The sequence below is a fragment of the Mauremys reevesii genome, linkage group 6 (genome assembly GCF_016161935.1).
Source record: "Mauremys reevesii isolate NIE-2019 linkage group 6, ASM1616193v1, whole genome shotgun sequence".
Classification (NCBI taxonomy): Eukaryota; Metazoa; Chordata; order Testudines; family Geoemydidae; genus Mauremys; species Mauremys reevesii.
Genome location: NC_052628.1, coordinates 72,915,383 through 72,934,173, shown reverse-complemented (window position 1 = coordinate 72,934,173; position 18,791 = coordinate 72,915,383). Strand labels below are relative to the sequence as shown.

General features: G+C 39.8%; 1 protein-coding gene across 3 annotated transcripts in view; it reads right to left on the bottom strand.

Annotated features, from left to right (window-relative positions):
- Positions 1–18,791, bottom strand: part of LOC120408735 (synuclein alpha interacting protein) — a 104,540-nt gene that overhangs the window by 23,764 nt on the left and 61,985 nt on the right. For all 3 annotated transcript variants that reach the window (XM_039545930.1, XM_039545927.1, XM_039545928.1), the window contains exons 4-6: positions 7,644–8,509; positions 5,808–5,987; positions 2,827–2,940 (exon numbers count right to left, since the gene is read on the bottom strand). In XM_039545930.1, the coding sequence (XP_039401864.1) occupies positions 2,827–2,940; positions 5,808–5,987; positions 7,644–8,509 (1,160 nt within the window). The remainder of the gene's footprint in view (positions 1–2,826; positions 2,941–5,807; positions 5,988–7,643; positions 8,510–18,791) is intronic.

The following is an 18,791-nucleotide window of genomic DNA, read 5'->3' as shown; positions in this document are numbered from 1 at the left end:
ATCATCTGATTGTACCTAAAAATCAAGTAGGTAGGTGACTAACTGCTATCGTTTGTACCAGTAGTGGATTGCAAACACAAAATTAGAGGCCAGGTTCAAGCCCCTTTAAACATTTGCCCCTAGATTTTAGTTCTAGGTAACTTACTGTTAATATTTTTAAAAATTAAAATAAACTTCCTTATCTCAAATAACTACACTCTTCAATAGGTATACCTCCAAATGGCATATGTAGATAAATGAATTGAATGTTTCAGTAATACAGATGAAAAATGAATTCTTGAATGCCAAAAGGCTGTTTCGGTGTCCAAGAAATCATTTAGTGTATTTTGAAGATTCTTGGAAATGCACAGAAAATAGAGATGTTCTTCAACTAAATTAATTCAAAGAAAATGAAGGATGATAACAGGCAAAATCTATAAGATTTGGGTAATGTAAAATAATCATAAATGTGATTCACATCTGCAATAGACTATAGATATTGATCAGTTATATCTGATATTTTCAAGGCTTGTGACTATCATCCACTTGCAATAGTTAAGGTTAGCCTACACTTGTAGAATGCTAGATCTAATTGTTTAAAAAAAAAAAAAACCTCTAAATTTCCCCAAACAAAAAGTTCTAAGCATATGTCAGTCATGATATGCATCCTTCCGTGACATGCTGCTCCAGGTGAAGGAGGAGTGACTACATGATTATTGGGGTGAGTTTACGGTCTGTCAGTTTGTCTGTTGTGCGCCTGCTTGATTTGAGTTTATAGTGTCGTCTGTTTTGGGGGCTATGTGCTGAGCCTAGAAGCCTGCCAGGCTTCCTAATGAGGTTCTAGCCGGCGATACTTTAATTCCTGATCCCTTTAGTATCCCTTGAAAAAGGGGTGGGGCTAACACAGTGAGAACAAGGATTTAAAAAGCCTGCTCCCAAGCGATCACAGGAGCTAGCAAACAGGGGAGTTTTGTGAGGGAGATCAGAGAGGGAATGTGAGAGCCAAAAACACCTAACAAACATACTGTAAACTTAGGCCAATAAACTCCCCTCAAAAAACAAAGAACAAACAAAATGAGTAGAAATAATGCAGGCGGAAGTCCAGCAGCAGAGTGGGGGCTATCCAGTTTATTGCACTGAGTGAAGCATGTATGATTACCTGCCTTGTGGGCAGCTGGTGTATGTGTGCATTAGGTGCAAGCAACTCATGGCCCACAGAGACCAAGTACAGGCTCTTGAGACCAGAGTGACTGAAATGGGGGGAGCTAAGGGAGACAAAGAGATACAAAAGACAAGACTTTCAAGGACGTAGCGTGATCCCAGCCCTGGTCTGACAGCCTCAGTGCTGCTGAGGAGGATGAAAATCTCAAGGAAGGAGAACATCAATCTAGAGCGGAGGGAGAGAATCCCATAGTTGGGACTCTCCTTCCAGATGATCTCAGGGTATCCTCTTGTACTGAGGATTCCCCTCTGGGATAGGAGACTTCTATTATTAGGAGATAGGTAATAGCAATGGAGGATTTGATTATTAGAAATAGAGATAGTTGGGTTTGTAATGATTGGGAGAACTGCATGATGAATTGCCTGCAGGTGCAAACGTCGTGGACCTCTTAAAACAGCTAGATAGATTTATGGGCACTGCTGGGCAGGAGCTAGTGGTCATGGTATGTATAGGTATCAATGACATAGGGAAAAGTAGGAGAGAGGTCCTGGAAGCTAAATTTAGGCTGCTAGGAAATAAATTAAAGTCCAGGACCTCCATGGTAGAATTCTCTGAAATGCTTCCAATTCCATGCATAGGGCCAGTTAGACAGGCAGAACTGCAGTGTCTCAATGAGAGATCAGTAAGATGGAAAAAAGTAGCGGTGGCAAAATCAGCAACTGGTTCTGTGCTGTTCCCAGTTATATAGGATAAGATGAGGGCTGCTTGTGCACTCCCCTTGTGAAGGCCATCAGGCTTTGACTGACCCCTGAAGAAATTGGGGAGAGAGTAACCTATCCACCAGAGAAGTGAGACAGGGTTAGCAGCCCATTAGTTCTTTCCCACAAAAGTCACTGCAGAACCCAAGAATGATGGGGGTCCTTTGGGGCCGGTTCACTGTAGGGTTTATTTTGGGGAAAGGGGACCCTATAGTAACAGAGGACTGTATAATCTAGTAGTGTATCCTCCCCTGAGCTCCCCACAAATCAGTATTATTGGCAGAAGCATCCAAACACTGAACCTTTTAAGGTTATCCATCACTAGATTTATATGTCGATTAGGTTCAGTATAAGATAAGGTTAGTTTACAACCTGCTTTTAGATAAAGCTCAATAAAAATGGCTAGAGTTAGGCAGATGTTATTCAAGTTTTTCCACCCCTTGCACCATTGTCAATGTATCTAATTCCTAAACTGTCACACTTTTGGCAAATTATTTCAGGCTTGTAGCCTCCTAGAAAGAGCATGTAAACTGTACCAGATTGCTTGGTTGTTTTCTGATGTGGCCAAAAGTCCATTAGGACCATGATGAGATGACTAATCCCTTCTACCAGAGGTGAGAGAGTAACGTACCAACCTAATGTGTCATTTAACCCTACCCACAGTCAATAATTTACACCTTGATGGCAGGAACTAGAAGGAGAAATAATTTTAAAACACATTAATTAAAATATGCAGTGGTATGGCGCCTTAACGTTCTGATTAATTAAGAAAGTTTGTACTTAATAATTAAGAGAAGTTGCATTTAGTAATGAATGTAATTTGTTGCAAAACATTTGACTTGAAGAACAGTATAAGAGGGAATTCTTGTGGAAACATTGAATCAGTCTCATTTAAAAAGTAAAAACTCATTTAAAATGGAACCATACCTGACCATAGGAACCTGCATAGTGAATAAGGCTTGGGTGATCTTTTGAGCAACTTAATTCAGCAATGGCTTCTGTTTCACTCACCATCCACCGTACACACTCCAGTTGACCATTCTAAATAGAGGAAGAGAAGGATTTTAAAAAAAATCCAGTTGTTTTAGATGCCAAACCACATCTACTACATATAGAAATGCTAATGAAAATCATATATGCATGTTGATGTTCATGTAAATCATCCTAATTTGTTTGCAACGCTGTGTTTATATCTACTGATAACATATTTGTTAACCCAAGTGGGATGGCCTAATTATAACTTGATACTGATAACATTTTGCCTACTTAAATTTACCCTGGAGATTTATATGAATAAATTATTCCTCCCTTTCCCTTCTAAATGCCTGTTGTATAGAGTTTTTGGCACAGAATGGCTGCTGAATGACACCACAGATGCGGCTTCATTTCAAGAGTAAAAGAAGTGATACTTGAATATTCAAGCTGTACAGAATGGAACTCTACTTGTGTTACTCATGAGACTAGTCCCAGTGATTTAGAAGTCAAAATAAATGGGACTACTACTTGTGTGAATAGACAGAATATGATTTGGCCACACATATTAAACTTTTACTGTCACACAGTTAAAGGGATACTCTCTAGATTAGGAGATATAAAATTTGACCTCTCAATCTGCCATTTCTTATTTATCTTTTTGTAAAACCTTTGTAATGCTTTATCTAAAAAGTTTCAAGTTACTTTACTCACTTTCTTATATTTCTCTCAATTTAATTGAAAATAATTAAAGCTGTGAACATATTTTAATGTATACTTTTAATCAGTCCTTTAACATAAATCTTACATCTCAGATCCTGGCTGTAATGCAGCCAAATTTAAAACTATCTTGACAAAACAGTATCTTTTCTACCACCCCTCAAATAAAATCTTCTATTCTGAGACTTTTTAAATCAAAGAAATGGATAAATAACAGTGTTTGCTAGATAACTAGAGTCACCAAGGGGACCCTTTGTAATGTGCAGCGGGTTTTCACACAAGTTAAAACAAACTATCAATATGGCAGTGTGACTTGTTTGATACAGCACTGACTCCAGTTCAACTCTCCAGCTCATGAAAGAATCAGAATGAGGTCTTAAATTACATGGCTTGGTTGAAATTCACTCAGTCCTTAATGGAGAATGAGGTGCATCACACAAATATCTTCTTCTGAAGCATGTGGTAGTGGTCATTGTCAGAGACAAAACACTAAGCCATTAGAATAATCTGGTATGGGAATTCCTGCTCCTATACACAGACACTGGGTCTGTACACTGGTGTAAATCAGGATTAACTCCATTGGAGTTGTACTGGCGTAAAACAAGTGCAAGGAGAATAAAACCCATTATAAATTATATGGGTTCCTAAAGAGTTGCAGGGATAGGGATTAAAGACTGTCAAATTTAGCAGTTATGCCAAAACAATTTTGCAACTTGAAGGACAACACAAGTACAACACATTATAATTAGTGGAACTTGTGCCTGAGTCTCCTATATGGTACAGTACCCATGCCTGCATAGTACAGTACCCATGGTACTGCATAGTATAATAAATATACATACATAGTGCTTTTTATCTCAAAAGGTACAGTACCCATGCCTGCATAGTATAATAAATATACATACATAGTGCTTTTTATCTCAAAGGATGCCCACACATTTTATAAACAAAATCAACTACTGAAAAACAGCCACCCACGCTGGGAAGGAGGACAATGAAGTGAATAGAGTATAGCAACACTATCTGACAGGTAAGGATAAGAAGTAAAGAAAAATACTATACCCAATTGAAACTGCAAGAGGACTTTCGGTAGACAGAATGTAGATATCCAGACTTGAATTTGGTCATGACAGTGATTCTAAGGCTATGTCTATACTGAGTACCTAACAATGGCATGGCTGTGCCACTGCAGCTGCACCTTTGTAACGTACGCAGCGTAGTGGTTCTTTGTCGCTGGGAGAGAGCTCTTCTGGCAACAAAATAACACCACCTCCAACGAGGGGCTGTAACTTCATCACAAGGAGAACGGTTCCCACCGATGAAGTGCTGTCCACACCAGCGCTTTTTGTCGTTGAAACTCTTGTTGTTCAGGGGGGTGGTTTTTTATACCCCTGAGCGAAAAAAGTTTTAACAACGAAAGTGCAGTGTAGACATAGCTTAAGATCCCTATAACTCTGAAAAGCAATTCACTTGCCAGGAGTAGTTAGACATCGATTTAATTCCTTATTTGAAAGATGGCAGTTTAGTTTTACTGTCAAACTTCCTGCACACCACTGGATTTTACTACTACAGCACAACAGCACTATAAAGTTTCATGTTTTACTGTATAATAGATTTTCCCATAAGCTTTAACTTTTTCCCAGATGACATTCATTTTTGTAGTTTCTGACAGGCTTCATGCTGTGCTCTGCAAGAGGTAAATTTTAACTTTGGTCTGATACTCCAAACTGCTCTTGATATCTAAGAAGTTTCAGCTTCAGATGTGGCACATTAAAAAAAGCAGCATTAGAAACTACCAAAAGTGCTGTCTTGCTTTACCAACACATATTTCCCATACTTGTCTTAAATGCTATACTCATCTGAATGAAAAACAAGACATAGTTATAGCCAGTAAAGGAATACTAATTTGAATCTGACTTAATATGAATAAAAGTTCCTTGAAATATAACAGCTGATTTTTCTTAATAACAGTTAACTAATTTAAAGTTAGGTTAATGTGTATGTGAAAAAAGCAACAATGACCCATTAAATGATACAGTGGTTTATGGCTGACATTAACTCTTTAAAAGAAACACATTTTTATTTACTTATGTGACAAATCAATCAATGACAGAAATACCCCCTTTTTGCTTTAATTTAGCAAAAGGATTGAAAATAACATCATCTTGGTATCAGCATTATTTTTAGCCCTCACAGATTATTTAAGACCAAGTCACCTTTATTGCTAACCCAGCTGGTGTTAGTTGTTCATTGTTCCGCTCATTCAAACAGTCTTCTCCCATCAAAGAAGTGAGATGTTGTAAGCACTCTGCATGTCCCTGTGAGGCTGCTATATGCAACAGATTGTTCTCACTTTCATCATGAATTTTGTCCAGATTGTCTGCTGCTAGGTGTGGCTGTGCAAAAAGGAACAGTGGAAAATAAAGTATATCAGTTATGCAATTTAGGATAAAAATTTAAACAGGATATCAAGTCTCATGGTTCAGGATATAAGCCAAACACTTAATACATGGGCCTATGAAGAACCATTCTCCATGCACATGTCCATAACAGGGGTTTTACACTTTCCTCTAAAGCATCTGGTGCTGGTGTAATCAGAAACTAGAAGGACTATTGGTCTGATTCAGCAGTTCCTAACAAGATTCCCATATACAGAGAAAGGTCATGTCCTGTGGTTTGCCTTTCTGTATAGTTTCTGGTTACTTTATCTGACAGAATATACTCACATTTCAACTGTTTTTTAAATTTGTCCCTTTTCTTTTTTGCCACTATCTCTAGGAGTAATTTAGCATTAAGTGTCCATGACTCCCCTTAGCAGATTTGCCTATGCTTTCCCCCTCGCTAGTTTCACGTGCCACTAGGAGGACAAATAATTGAAAAAGGTCAGATTTTTCCTAGTTCATGGTAAAAGTGGCAGCTTATATTAAGTACAGTGAAAAATGTAATTAAGCTCTGAAACTTCTGAATGCTACTTTGTTAGCTAGTTCCATTAATATTATTTATATTGCAAAAGTGCTTTGAATTATTGGATTAACCAATGTGCAGACATATGGCAATATTTGATCCTTGCCTGAATCTAATTTTAAGACAAAACATAACTTTTTCAGAAACAACAGGAGGGAGAGGAAGAAGAGAGGACAAAGGTAAGGAGTAACAGTGACAAGATCATATGGTTATGCAGATTAGCTAGCGCACAATCTGATTCAATTAGGTGTTTTATACAAAAATCCTCTGCATTTCTTTACTTCCAGTTTTTTTAATTCTGTTTTTATTATTTTTAGCATTGTGATCTATTCCTCTGCCTATTTCTAGTGTTTGAATAACTCTGCTTTTGTCTTTGTTGCTGTGTTAATTATGTGCCACTGTGCTTGCTTTAGATTGGTAAAGCTAAACAAAAGATAGTACAAAATACTGCATGCAGTGCTACTCTGACAGCCTTTCTGAGTCTTGCCTTCCCTGCATCATGACGTTAATTTGTAACTAGTTACTTTGGAAACACCTATTCATGGTTTCTAATCAAAGAGCTGGAACTAAACAAAACTTCATATGGGTCAGAGGGCAATCAAGCTTTAGTGTGAGCTCCCATCTGTGAATGCTGCTGCAACAAACTGGCATAAACACTCCTGAATAATAATCAGAATACAACAGAAGCCCCTCTGTTCCCATGGCCAGCATCTGAGTAGAAAGTGATGTAATCCACAAATAACTGAACAAGGTGAACTGCAAACATTCTGCAAGGCAGAACTTCATAAAGAAATAAATTTTAATTTAGTAAACAAGTAGATTTTAAGATGAAAAGCATCTGCATTTTATATTATTTCAGTGTATTACCTACATTACAAATCTTGTCCATCATGACTACGTAAGATTAAATATCATATTTGTACATAAACTCCACAAGTTTCATTTGGAAACCCATGCACTCAGTTTCTAATTACAGGGGATCAAATGGAGTTGCAACGTATGACATGCACCTAATCAACTGTTGACTTATTGTATTGTCTTACAGATGTGTTTTATTATAAATGCCTTATGAAAAGGATGACACTTACCAGTAATGATATCTGTCCTTCTTTCACAATGTTTAAGATACTTTTATTTTTTTTCACGTCTTCGCCCCTTTCCTCTGGGCCTCCTGAGCAGCTCCAGTTCATATTACTGTTCAGTTCATCAAGTTTGTTTTCTGTCACGGCTGTCTGCAGATGAAAAGTCCTCAGCTGGCAGTTTGGCATTGTCTTCTCAGTTTTATGAGCTTGGGGATCAGTAAATGTCCTGTTGAGGAAGCCCTTGCTCTGGGCTTCAGTTTCATGGACTGAGCTACATTTAACTGGCGGCTGGGAAAGCTCTAATTCTTCAGCTAAATGCTTGTGCTGTTTAAGGACAATGGACTGCGCATTTTTCATCTGAGAGCTTTTCACAGGGGACAGAATACAAAACTGTGTCGTGCTGGCTGGCAAGTTCTCACTGTTTCCTGCAGAGCAGGTCTTGCCACTCAGACCATTCACTGTTGAACATACACCCAAAATCCTTTTCTCTGGAGCCACCTTGGTAAAAGCAGCAAGTTGCTGGCTTGATTTAATGTAAGGCACATCCAAAATTTCATCCATGTCCAGGTCATAGTGCTCCAGCTCCCCAAGCAAAACACCAGACTCAATGCTTTTACTTTTAAGGCCCTCTCCATCTCCTGAAGACTGATCATCATTCTGAGATGCAGGGTGAGAATCGCTACCTTTCTGGTATTCCACCTTCTGGTTCTTTTGGTCATCACTTTCATTGTTCTCTGAGCTCTCCGGCTGGTGCTTTAGTGGGGAAACCCTCTTCACTGGTCTGAACTTACTGTACATGTCTGCAATTCCTGTTGGTTTTTGTGCATTTCCAATAAGAGTTGAAACTCCACTGCTCCAGCTAGTGCTTGAAACTACAGAAAAAAAGGAATTTGAGTAAGAACAGAATATTAGTATCAGGTGTACATGTTTATCCTGTTGTATACTTTGAAGATATGATATTCCAGACCAAGCACAAGGAACAGAAATGTACTAGAAAACATGTTGCATTCACACCTAAGCAGATTTGCAGTTAACCATACTTCTGCTACAGTAATACCAAAATTAAGCAGTCTGGAAGGAAACGCCTTTCAAATCTGACATACATCTTAAACAAAAAGAACTGAACCAAATTTAATGAGAAAAATATAAACCCCAAGTACATGACGCATGTAACATCAATCGGTAAAGGTCCATTGGCATCCATATTAATCCTGTCATAAAACCTTGCTAACCCATGCTCTGCCATTTTTATCTGATTGAGCTTCATTGGAAGAGTGGGATATTCTTCTGGGAGTTTAGCAATAGGGATGTTTGGAAATTTCCCATCACAACTGACTTTCACTGGAAATTTGGATTTTTGACTAAAAGTTTTTCGCAAAAACTGTCTTCTTTCTGCAGAAAAATTTTATTCTTCATCAAAGAACTGAAAAGTTCTTGGACTCTGTCTGAAAATGAGATATCTATTTGGATATGCCACTATGGTGTCTTAAGGGAGCTGTAATTCCTTGCCTCATGTCCCCATTCTCCTCTCTGGGTCAGGCTCCCCAGCTTGACTTTATGCTCCATTATATATTGCAGGCATGGGACTCCCGTGAAGCACCACTTCCTCTCACCAACAGGGAAGCAGGGGCGGCTCGAGGGATTTTGCCGCCCCAAGCACAGCAGGCAGGCTGCCTCTGGCGGTTTGCCTGCGGGAGGTCCTCCGAAGCCGCAGGACCAGCGGACCCTCCACAGGCAAACCGCCGGAGGCAGCCTGCCTGCCGCCCTCATGGCGCTGGCAGAGCGCCCCCCGCAGCTTGCCGCCCCAAGCATGTGCTTGGCGTGCTGGGGCCTGGAGCTGCCCCTGCAGGGAAGACTGATGCTTCATAGGAAATGTACTCTGACCAAGGGAGCTTGTAGAGGAGAGTGGAAGCATGACGCACCTGAACCTCAACTCCCATGAGGCATTACGTCAGAATTTCCCAATTAAAATATCTGGCTTTTTTGGTGTAAACAGTTCTGTATTTTTCATGAAAAATTTCAAACTATTGGTTTTCTTTCCATTTTGGTTGATTTCTTAAGAATCAGCAATATACAGTTTTCAATATATTATTAAAGATACGAATCAAAAGGATAATATTGCTTAGTAACTGGAGTTGTCTGAGTATCACCTTGATTTCTCTGGAGGCTCTTGTGAATACATATCAAAGAAAATAACAACAACAACAACAAGACAAGTAATTTAGTGGGCCAATACAAAGAACGCATTGTTCTGATTTATTTATGTATTGTATAAGATTCTAGGTTCAAAGGGTTACACTTTTATGTTGGTTTTATTTACATGTGAAATTTTTTCCAAGTGATACAGGGAAATGGATACCATGTGTTTTCCAGCTGTTTTGTTCTGACAGGAACCATTAAGGGCTCTGAATGAAAATGAATTCTGCCTGAGTCTTAGGAAAACACTTCTTTCAACAGAAGGGTCTAGACAGAGAAAACGGCATCAACATTTTGTTTGTTGTAACTTTCCTTATGCTTAGATCCATTATTCTGTTCCTATGCTGAAACAAGCTACCTTTGCTACTTTTTAATCTTAAAAATTGAAATCTACACATAACCGTGATAGTAAAAATATTAAACCTGATGTTAAGAGAAAACAAAAGCTGCTTTCTACAAATGTTCTTGATTCACATGTTCATTTAATTCTTGTTTCCTGCATTACATCCACAGAAAACCACTTTTTGCTCATTACTCATTTTTCCTTCTATTTTGTCTATGGACATTTCTTTATACTTATTGCTTACAGAAAAGCAGATTTAAACATAAAACAATTATCTATGTTTCCTCTAACTCATGAATATATCTACTTATTTAAGCAGAAAGATGGATTGATATCGCACATAATACAGGACTAGAAGGTTGTAGCATTTACCCACAGGCACCTATAGGGAGTGAGACTGATCAGACAGGCAGGAACAATCTCTTCTGATGCTGCTTTCTGTGCATGGGGATTGCATATTTTGCACCTGCCATTATACTGACAGAGTGCTGATCCCTCGTGCACACCGGCTCCACTCCACAGACCTGTGCAGAGAGGAGCAGGGCCATGATCTTGCCTCCTCCCCACCCCCTTGTCATGGACTTTTTCCCTGAGAGATCAGAAGTCAGTAGGGGGGTTGATTCCCTGAAGTTTCAGGGATTGCTATTGTGAGTAGCCTTTACACAGATGCTCCAGTGGGAGAAGGCTCTTGCTCACCCCTCCACATTCATGAGGTCATGCAGAAGTCACTGGCAATCAGGGTCAAATAAAGGCTAACTGCTTGACTACTCTAGAAACCATGACACAGGCACTGAACTGGAACCCAGGAGATCTTATTCAATTCCAAGATCTGCCACACACTTACATAACCTTTGGTACATCACTTATACTGTGTGTCTCTGTTTCCCAACTATAACAAGGAGATAATTCTTCCCTACTTCATAGGAACTGAAGGTTTCCTGAAGCCCATGCTAGTGCCTTAACCACTAGACCATCTTTCCAGTATGCAAACTTCTCTATGAACTTACTCAGGAACAGGAGGTTTGATATTGGGTCGTAGTTGGCTAGGTCTGATGTCAATGGAGTCTCAGAAGTCCAATTCTGAACATGTGATTATTTCACTGAAGTGGGATGATAGTTCCTTGCAACACTTGGTGCTTAGTTTTGCTGTGGACTCCAGGCACTCAGGGTTAATGAAGAGGTTTACCACCTTGAATACCTCCTTAGCAACTTCAGAGGCTGACCTATGGAGGCTGAAAGGCAGGTTTCCTGACCTGTAACACTACTTTAGCATAGGCTTTGAGAGATTCTCTCTGTTTTGATTGGTCTGTTTCAGCCTTTGTTTTCCAACACTGGTATTCAAGTTTCCACCCCTCTCTTTTCATCTGATACAATGTGTCAAAGAACCAAGGAGGTCTGTAAAAAAAACAGGAGTACTTGTGGCACCTTAAAGACTAACAAATTTATTTTATTTTATTTTATTTATTTACTGTGTAAGTGATGGGGAGGAGGGTACTACTTGGAGACCACTGGTCAACACTAGAGCATGATGATGATATGCTGCTGTTCTTAAGTATGTTTTGGAATTTGATGGGCTCCACGAGTCTTCATAGTCATATCAGGGTCCTGGGTCTTTCTTGTTTCCTGAGAACTGGGAAAGCTGTGATCATTTCCTTAATGAGATGACTGTCTTTCCAAGATAATAGCTGGGTCATGATGTAGTCTATAATGACATTTAGCTGTATGGGTTGGACTGGAGATGACATGTGAAAGTGCTAGGGAGGCAAGTGAGGAAATGTGTTTTGGGGCTTTTGAATCTGAGGTGTTGTCAGCATGGAAGCTGAAGTCTCACAGGATGGCAAATCTGGAATATTCATCACCGTTGCCGACAAGGTATCGATGATCTCCTTTAATGAACTCTTTAGGCTTTCATGGTTTGTAAATGAGCACAATCTATTTTAGGCTTGGTTTTAGTTGGCTCTCATTTCTATCATCAGATGAATGAATTCAGATTACCTTAATGAAGCACCTCTGCTCTGCCCCTGCAGGACTCGGTAACAGCTTCCAATTTCATATCATCTGAAAATTCCCTTATTGTGATGTTTACTCCCTTTCCATGATCAGTAATGAAGACTTGGCCTCGCACTGATCCCTGTGGTACCTCACTAGAAACCTGCACAACATTTTAAAAAAAATCTAACCCTTTATATTTTAAAGTTACCATTTATATACTGTATAACCACTGAAGAGACAGGAATAAATATATGGATGATTTTACATTTGGAATTCTGCTGCCATCTAAAAGAAATGCCTTATCTTTCCTCTTGTGGTTCATTACTTCATCAGAGCCCCTTGAATGAATTAAGACTTTCATTTATTCCAGGTCCAGCTGTCTTGGACTTAGTATACAGACAATGAGGCGCAGTCTACACTATGGAATTTTTTAGAAAATTCCTCACAGTTGTTCACACTGATTCATCTCCACCAGTGTTAGCAAAGTTGGGGCTTTATGAGACAAAGGGATGCTATATATAACAATGGGATAATAAGAACCAGTTCTGAATGTATTTCTATTTTAATTAATAACATCAGTGAAATATATTAACAATTTTAACTGAAGGTGGTGCTGTTTTACAGTTTTAATATACTAGCAGATTCAAAGAGCACAACTTGTGCTTTGACATAAGTGCTCTGGCATGAGAAACTTGATTTGTGAATGACCCTATCTGTGTGAGAGTGAGTGTTCTCAACTTCCTGGATTTCAGTTCCACCTATCCATTAGGACAAAGCAAGGTTTGGGGTTAGGATATGACAGAAACAGGCATTAATATTAGCTCACTCTACATCTTTTTCCAAATGATCCATACAGCAATAGCTTCAATGTAGGATTAACTTGTCCTAGCTTGGCTAGAGGAAAAGCATTGCAAATGCTGTCAACTGTAACAGATAGGATATAGAGGAGAGAAGGAGGGAGATGATAAATGAACTGGGATCTTCCAGACCTTGTCCAGACTGATTTTAGGATGTGACCAGGTGAGGTGAGGGAAAAATCACTCAGATGTCTGGGACGGAATCACAAGGTTAGTACAGATAGAAAATAATGAACGGGAAGAAATTAGGTAAAAAGAACAGATTTTAGGCTGAAGAGGTATCACAAGTATAATTGTATTACTATACACCCATTATTCTAATTATTGTTTATCTGAACATAATCGTGTATCTTCCCTTTTTTTCCCCAGGGTCTGACATTATCCAATCATTCATTTATTCTTTGCTTACCCGCAGAAAAATTACTTTTGATGGGAAAGCCAAGGGAAGCCGCAAGAGGGGTCATACGCCCACTCCCTGGCAGTGCAGAGTGTTGTTGGAGCAGCAGTGATCTGTATGCTCTGTATTACTATGCTATGTATAAACGGTATGCTCAAAAGGTCTGTTATACTTCCCCTTGCCCCCTTTTGTCTCCTCTCCCTATTTGAATACCTGTGAAGTGGCTTCCCCTCTTCCCTCTCCCACCTGGAATGCTTGTGGGATGAATGGGCTGGTTGAACAGCTGGAAGATCAGAAGAGCTCCCAGGTAGACAAGGTGTCTGGGACTCTAATTAGGCAGCACTCACACACCCAATACATGGACACTGCCCGAGGTGGAGTGTGACCAACCAGACACGGCCAAGTCATCTCTAGTCGCAGGCCATGAGGAGCAGGTCCTTAAAAGGGGAAGGGGCCATGTGCTCAGCAGTGCACTCACAAGCTTGTACCTCCCGTGAAGGCCCTTCACCCAGACCACCTGGCCAGTGGTTCACCGCATTGCATTCCATCGTGCCTCAGGAAGGCATACCTTCATTGCACCGTCCATCGCTGTGCTGTGGGACACTTACCTTAAAGGATGCTGACATCTACAGTGCTGTGTCTGTCTTGGGAATGTGAGTATGTGAGTGTTAGTGTGACCCTCCCCCACTTCTTTTGAGCTTAGCTATCAGTATAATAAATGTGCTGCTTTCTGCCAAACTCTGGTGGGTCATTAGTCCTCCCTAAGCTTACTAGCTGGCCCAATGTCAGGTAACACAGACAGGTCCGTTTGAGCACCCAGAGCAGCCAGTAGAGATGTAAATCACCACCTGGGAGAGGGGGGCTGGGTAGCCATGTGTATATGAGAGAGACAGACAGACAGACACACTGTCTCTCTCTCTCGCTATTACAGCGCTCTCGGCATGGAGGGGCAGGGCTTTGGGGTATTTCTGAAGAGGTAGGAGTAGGGCAGGCTCTGTTCCCTCAGGCAGAGGAGAATATAGCAGCCTGCCTACTTAGTGAGTTGTTCCCATTGTTCTTAATAAATTCCCCAAGGAGTATAAAACAGGTATAAAAATTTTAAGGCTCCTTGACATTGCCAGAGTGGTGTAAAGGAGCCTTATTGTAAAGGACAATATGGCCTTATAAATGCTTATGGTGCTTTAGTGATGAGAACTGGTCTCAATTTTGGATTGAAAAAATGTCCTATCAAAATGTGCTCCATGAACTGTTTGCTACTGACCTTTTTGGACATGGTCAGTAGCCAGTATAAATTGTAAGTTTGAGTTCCCAGCCCTCACTTGTTCTTCAGTTGTCTATGATGTGACACTGAGCATATGGCTGCATATATTTGTTGACTAATAATTGGAAGCAAAGGGTCAATACTACCTACATTACTATTAGATGAGGGGGAGGGGAAGGAACGGGGGGTTGGTGATTTCCTCCAATGCTCCCCACTCCCATTCTCCATCCATTGTATTGTAGTTTAAATAAATTACCAAAATAATTGAAACTAGCTGGATTATATTGCATTATTTTGATAACAAATATGCAGAATTTCAAAATATTGTGTGCATAATTTTTTGGTGCAGAATTCCCTCAGGAATAAGAGTACCAAACCTGGAGGAATAGAAAATTTCAATATTTTCTGATAATCTCCCCAATAGGAAAGCAATCCCCTGGATATTCTTGTGAACTATGCTTAATTTAGTTCAGTGGATACAGTAGCATAGAGGGTTACTAAACTAACCTTTCACTGCTGGGGACAAGAAGTCAGTTGGCTTTCATCAGTAAGTGAATAAAGATCTCAAGTAGGATGCTGTTCTCATTCTAGACACCTATTTAACAACATCACAGAGTCATCTCAGCTAACAGAATACATCTTAGTGCAATCAACTAGCTCAGTGAAGCTGGTTGGGCACAGATGTCATGAATTGTTAGCTGCAATTTTGCCTTATCAAATCTACCTGTCTCCCCAATGTTCACTTACTATGAGAAAGCAAGTAAGCAATTTTCATACTGAACAACAAAAGCAACAAGAGCCAATTTCTGCTCAAGTAAATCATTCTTGCTTAGAAAACACTAGAAATCAAGTGATCTATGGGTTAGCAACACCATGTCAGAAACGGAACTAGCTGGAATTATGTTTAAATTGATTCCTTTAACTTTAGTTGGCCTCAGTATACATAGGGCCATTAAGGTCCTTGGATCTAATTACCCTGGCCATGAACAGCCCTTCCATGAGGTGGGATGGGACACAAAACCCTTACAGGATATGTCTGTATTGCAGCTGGGAGCAAACCTTCCACTTTGGGTTGACAGACTTGCACTAGCTCAAGCTGAGCTAGTGCACTAAAAATCGTATTGTGGACGTTGGAGCTCTGGCAGAGACTCCTGCTAGCCACCCAAGCTCAAGCCTAGGGGTGCCACCCAAGCCACAATGTACACACAACTATTTTTAGTGATCTAGCTTGAGCCCTGCTAGCGCAAGTCTGTCTACTCACACTGGATGCTTACTCTCTGCTGCAGTATAGACATATCCCCGAGTTCTCCCTGAATCATTTTGTGTCATGAAGGACAACTGGATGGACAAGAACTTACCTCATACCCGTTCCCCACAGAAAAAGATGTGCTTTCCCCCTTAACTCCTGTGGAAACCCAGGGATCTGGAACCCCTGACTGACTGTGGGGCTCCCTGTAGCTTTACTCAACTGCTAGGTTTCTCTCAGATTCCACAGTCCTAGCAATGTGCCCATTAAACAGTAACTCCCTGCTGGTAAGAGGGTCACAGAAAAGATAATGCCCTCACTTTGCATTAACTCTGTTAATTTGTGCAGGGTGTGGGAGAAGGTGAGAGACTAAGGAATGCATTTCCCCTTAGGCACAGTTCCTTGACCTTCAGGAGACAATGGGGCCAGAAGATGCCATGGAGGTGATAGATCCAACCCTTTTACACCAGGGGGAAAATCTAGCTGGAGGAGATTCTTCTCTCAGACCCTTTGGCCCCTTGTTGACCAAAAGAATGGACAGTGAGGAAAAAAAAAGATGCATTATTGGATTTTTGAAAATAAGAAGTGAAATCCAGATGACCATGGGCCCTGAAGGAGCAGCAGTCAGGCAATAAGGACAAAACAAAATCTGTTGAAAAGTTTGGGTAGAATCCATGAGAAAGCATGCTGATTGGTAAATAATGTTATGTTTTCCTAGGATTAAAGGTATTTAGAGCAATTTAAAATCAATATAACCAAACACTTTCTCATGTTACCACCATATTATTCAAACATTTAGATGAAATGGGTGAAGAAAACGGTATTGATTAAATCCCATTCTTACACCATGAATACCAGATTGGCAATGATGTAATACAGGATTTTAGTCTCATCAAGAGGTTCTGGTGATACAATTCAGTTCAAATTGTCTTGCAGTGACTTTGCTGTACACATATCTTTCATTTTTTAATATAAAATAAAAATTTATTTATATTTTTCTGGATTCTTGACCCCTTGATTGAGCTTGCTGAACTAAAATACAAAAGAAACAACAACCAAAAAACTGATTCAAACCCACAGCTGGAGGCAAAAAAGTGGCAGTTTATTTTTTCTGCAGTACGCCTAATCTAAAGCACCACTACTGAGGTAGAGGAAAAGTCTTGAGTGCAGAGTAGCTATTATTTTGCTAGCCTAGTAAGTAATGAGATTTTTGAGGTGGAGGGCTGGACCAGCTTCTAGTAGACCTGGCTTGACATAAGTAACTTGCCTCATTTCTTATTGGGCATGACTGGGAAAATGAATGAAAGTTAAGTTCTTATAACAAGCAGTATGCTGGAGTTAGGATGGCTAGCTCAGATCAGCAGGAACATTCTGGTATTAGTAAACAAGCCTAAATGTAAAATAAGGTAGAGTTCTTATTTTAGTACTCGTAGTTCTAGATTACATGTGCTTCCACCTCCTGCGTTTGAGACTAATCAACTAAGTGTAGCTTTACTGTTTACCAAAGAAAGGAACTTGAGTGATGACATTGGAGTCAAACTGAGTTTTGGGGGAACTGAATGGAAGAGGTCTCAGGGGAGCCCTAACACTTCTCCTAATACCGCACAGTTGTTCTGTATATAATTATAATTTAAATTGTCAATGGAGTGCAGACATATCAGATTGTCTTCATTTACATTTTTACTATCTTCTGTAGGGTTTGGACATATTTTCTCTTTATGTGGAAATAATACATAATAAATAACTCTTGGAGAGATTAATAGTTTTCCTATAATCTGCAGATCAGGAAGTCAGAAGGACAGGAGACCACAGTAGAACAGAATAAAACCTGGGTTTTTCCCCAGTGAGTGGAGTCAAGCCATTTCCCCATACATAACAGGCCTGGTTTTGCCTCCTAAGCTGCAGTAACAGGAAAACCCCATTGTCTGAATGGTGAACCTGTGTGTGAAGGAGAATAGATGGGACTTGTAGTCTCCTGCTGCAAGAGAGGATGAACCCAAATGCTTGTTCTGGGGTCCATACATAACTGCTAACATTTTAAAAAATGTTGCAATAATTGTCCACTTAAGCCAGGACTCTAGGAGCTAGTATGCCCCTGTATGACTGTGATGTGTGTATGTATCCTAAAGTTTGGCATTTATTTAGTGCTATACAGTCACTGACTAATTTTTTATCCCAACTCTTTTTGAAGACAGGTAATTATTATCTCTATTTCCTAATAGGGAAACTAAGGAAGAAAAGTTAAGGTTTCTCTCTTGAAGGCAACTATGTAAAAATGACCTCAGCTGATATCAACTGATGTAGCTCTACTGATACTTCAATGGAGTTATACCTATTTACGCCCATCAAGGATATGGAATGATATCTTCTCACTCAACAGTTCTGCTCCCTGCGTATATTCCATTATACTTTTAATGAAAAAAGTAAGGTCATGCTACTTTCAGTCCTACAGAACCATTAGGACTGAAATGGTTACCAGCTCTGAGAAAATAAATTGTATTATTTTCTGGATCAAGCATTTTCAACAGAACTCTTAGTTAATTTCCATTGGTAGGGGTCCCCTGGCGCTACTGTCTGTCTTCCAGAAATGCCTGTAGTTGCATCTATCCAACCCCATTCAAGGCAATTGGTGTGTAAAGAAGTAACTCAGTGGGCATCATTGGAAGATAACTGACAGCAAAAGGGACTTTACAGATGGAACTTAGTTAACAATTCAGCTGCACAGCAGGCTGTGACTATCCCAGGATCTCTAAGAAGAAGCAGGCGTAACAAATATTCCAACCTTGTTATTGGTTTATATAGGTTTACGTTTGCAAGGCTCTCTCTGCAAATAAAAAGAAATATTATTTCTTCAAAGGGAGC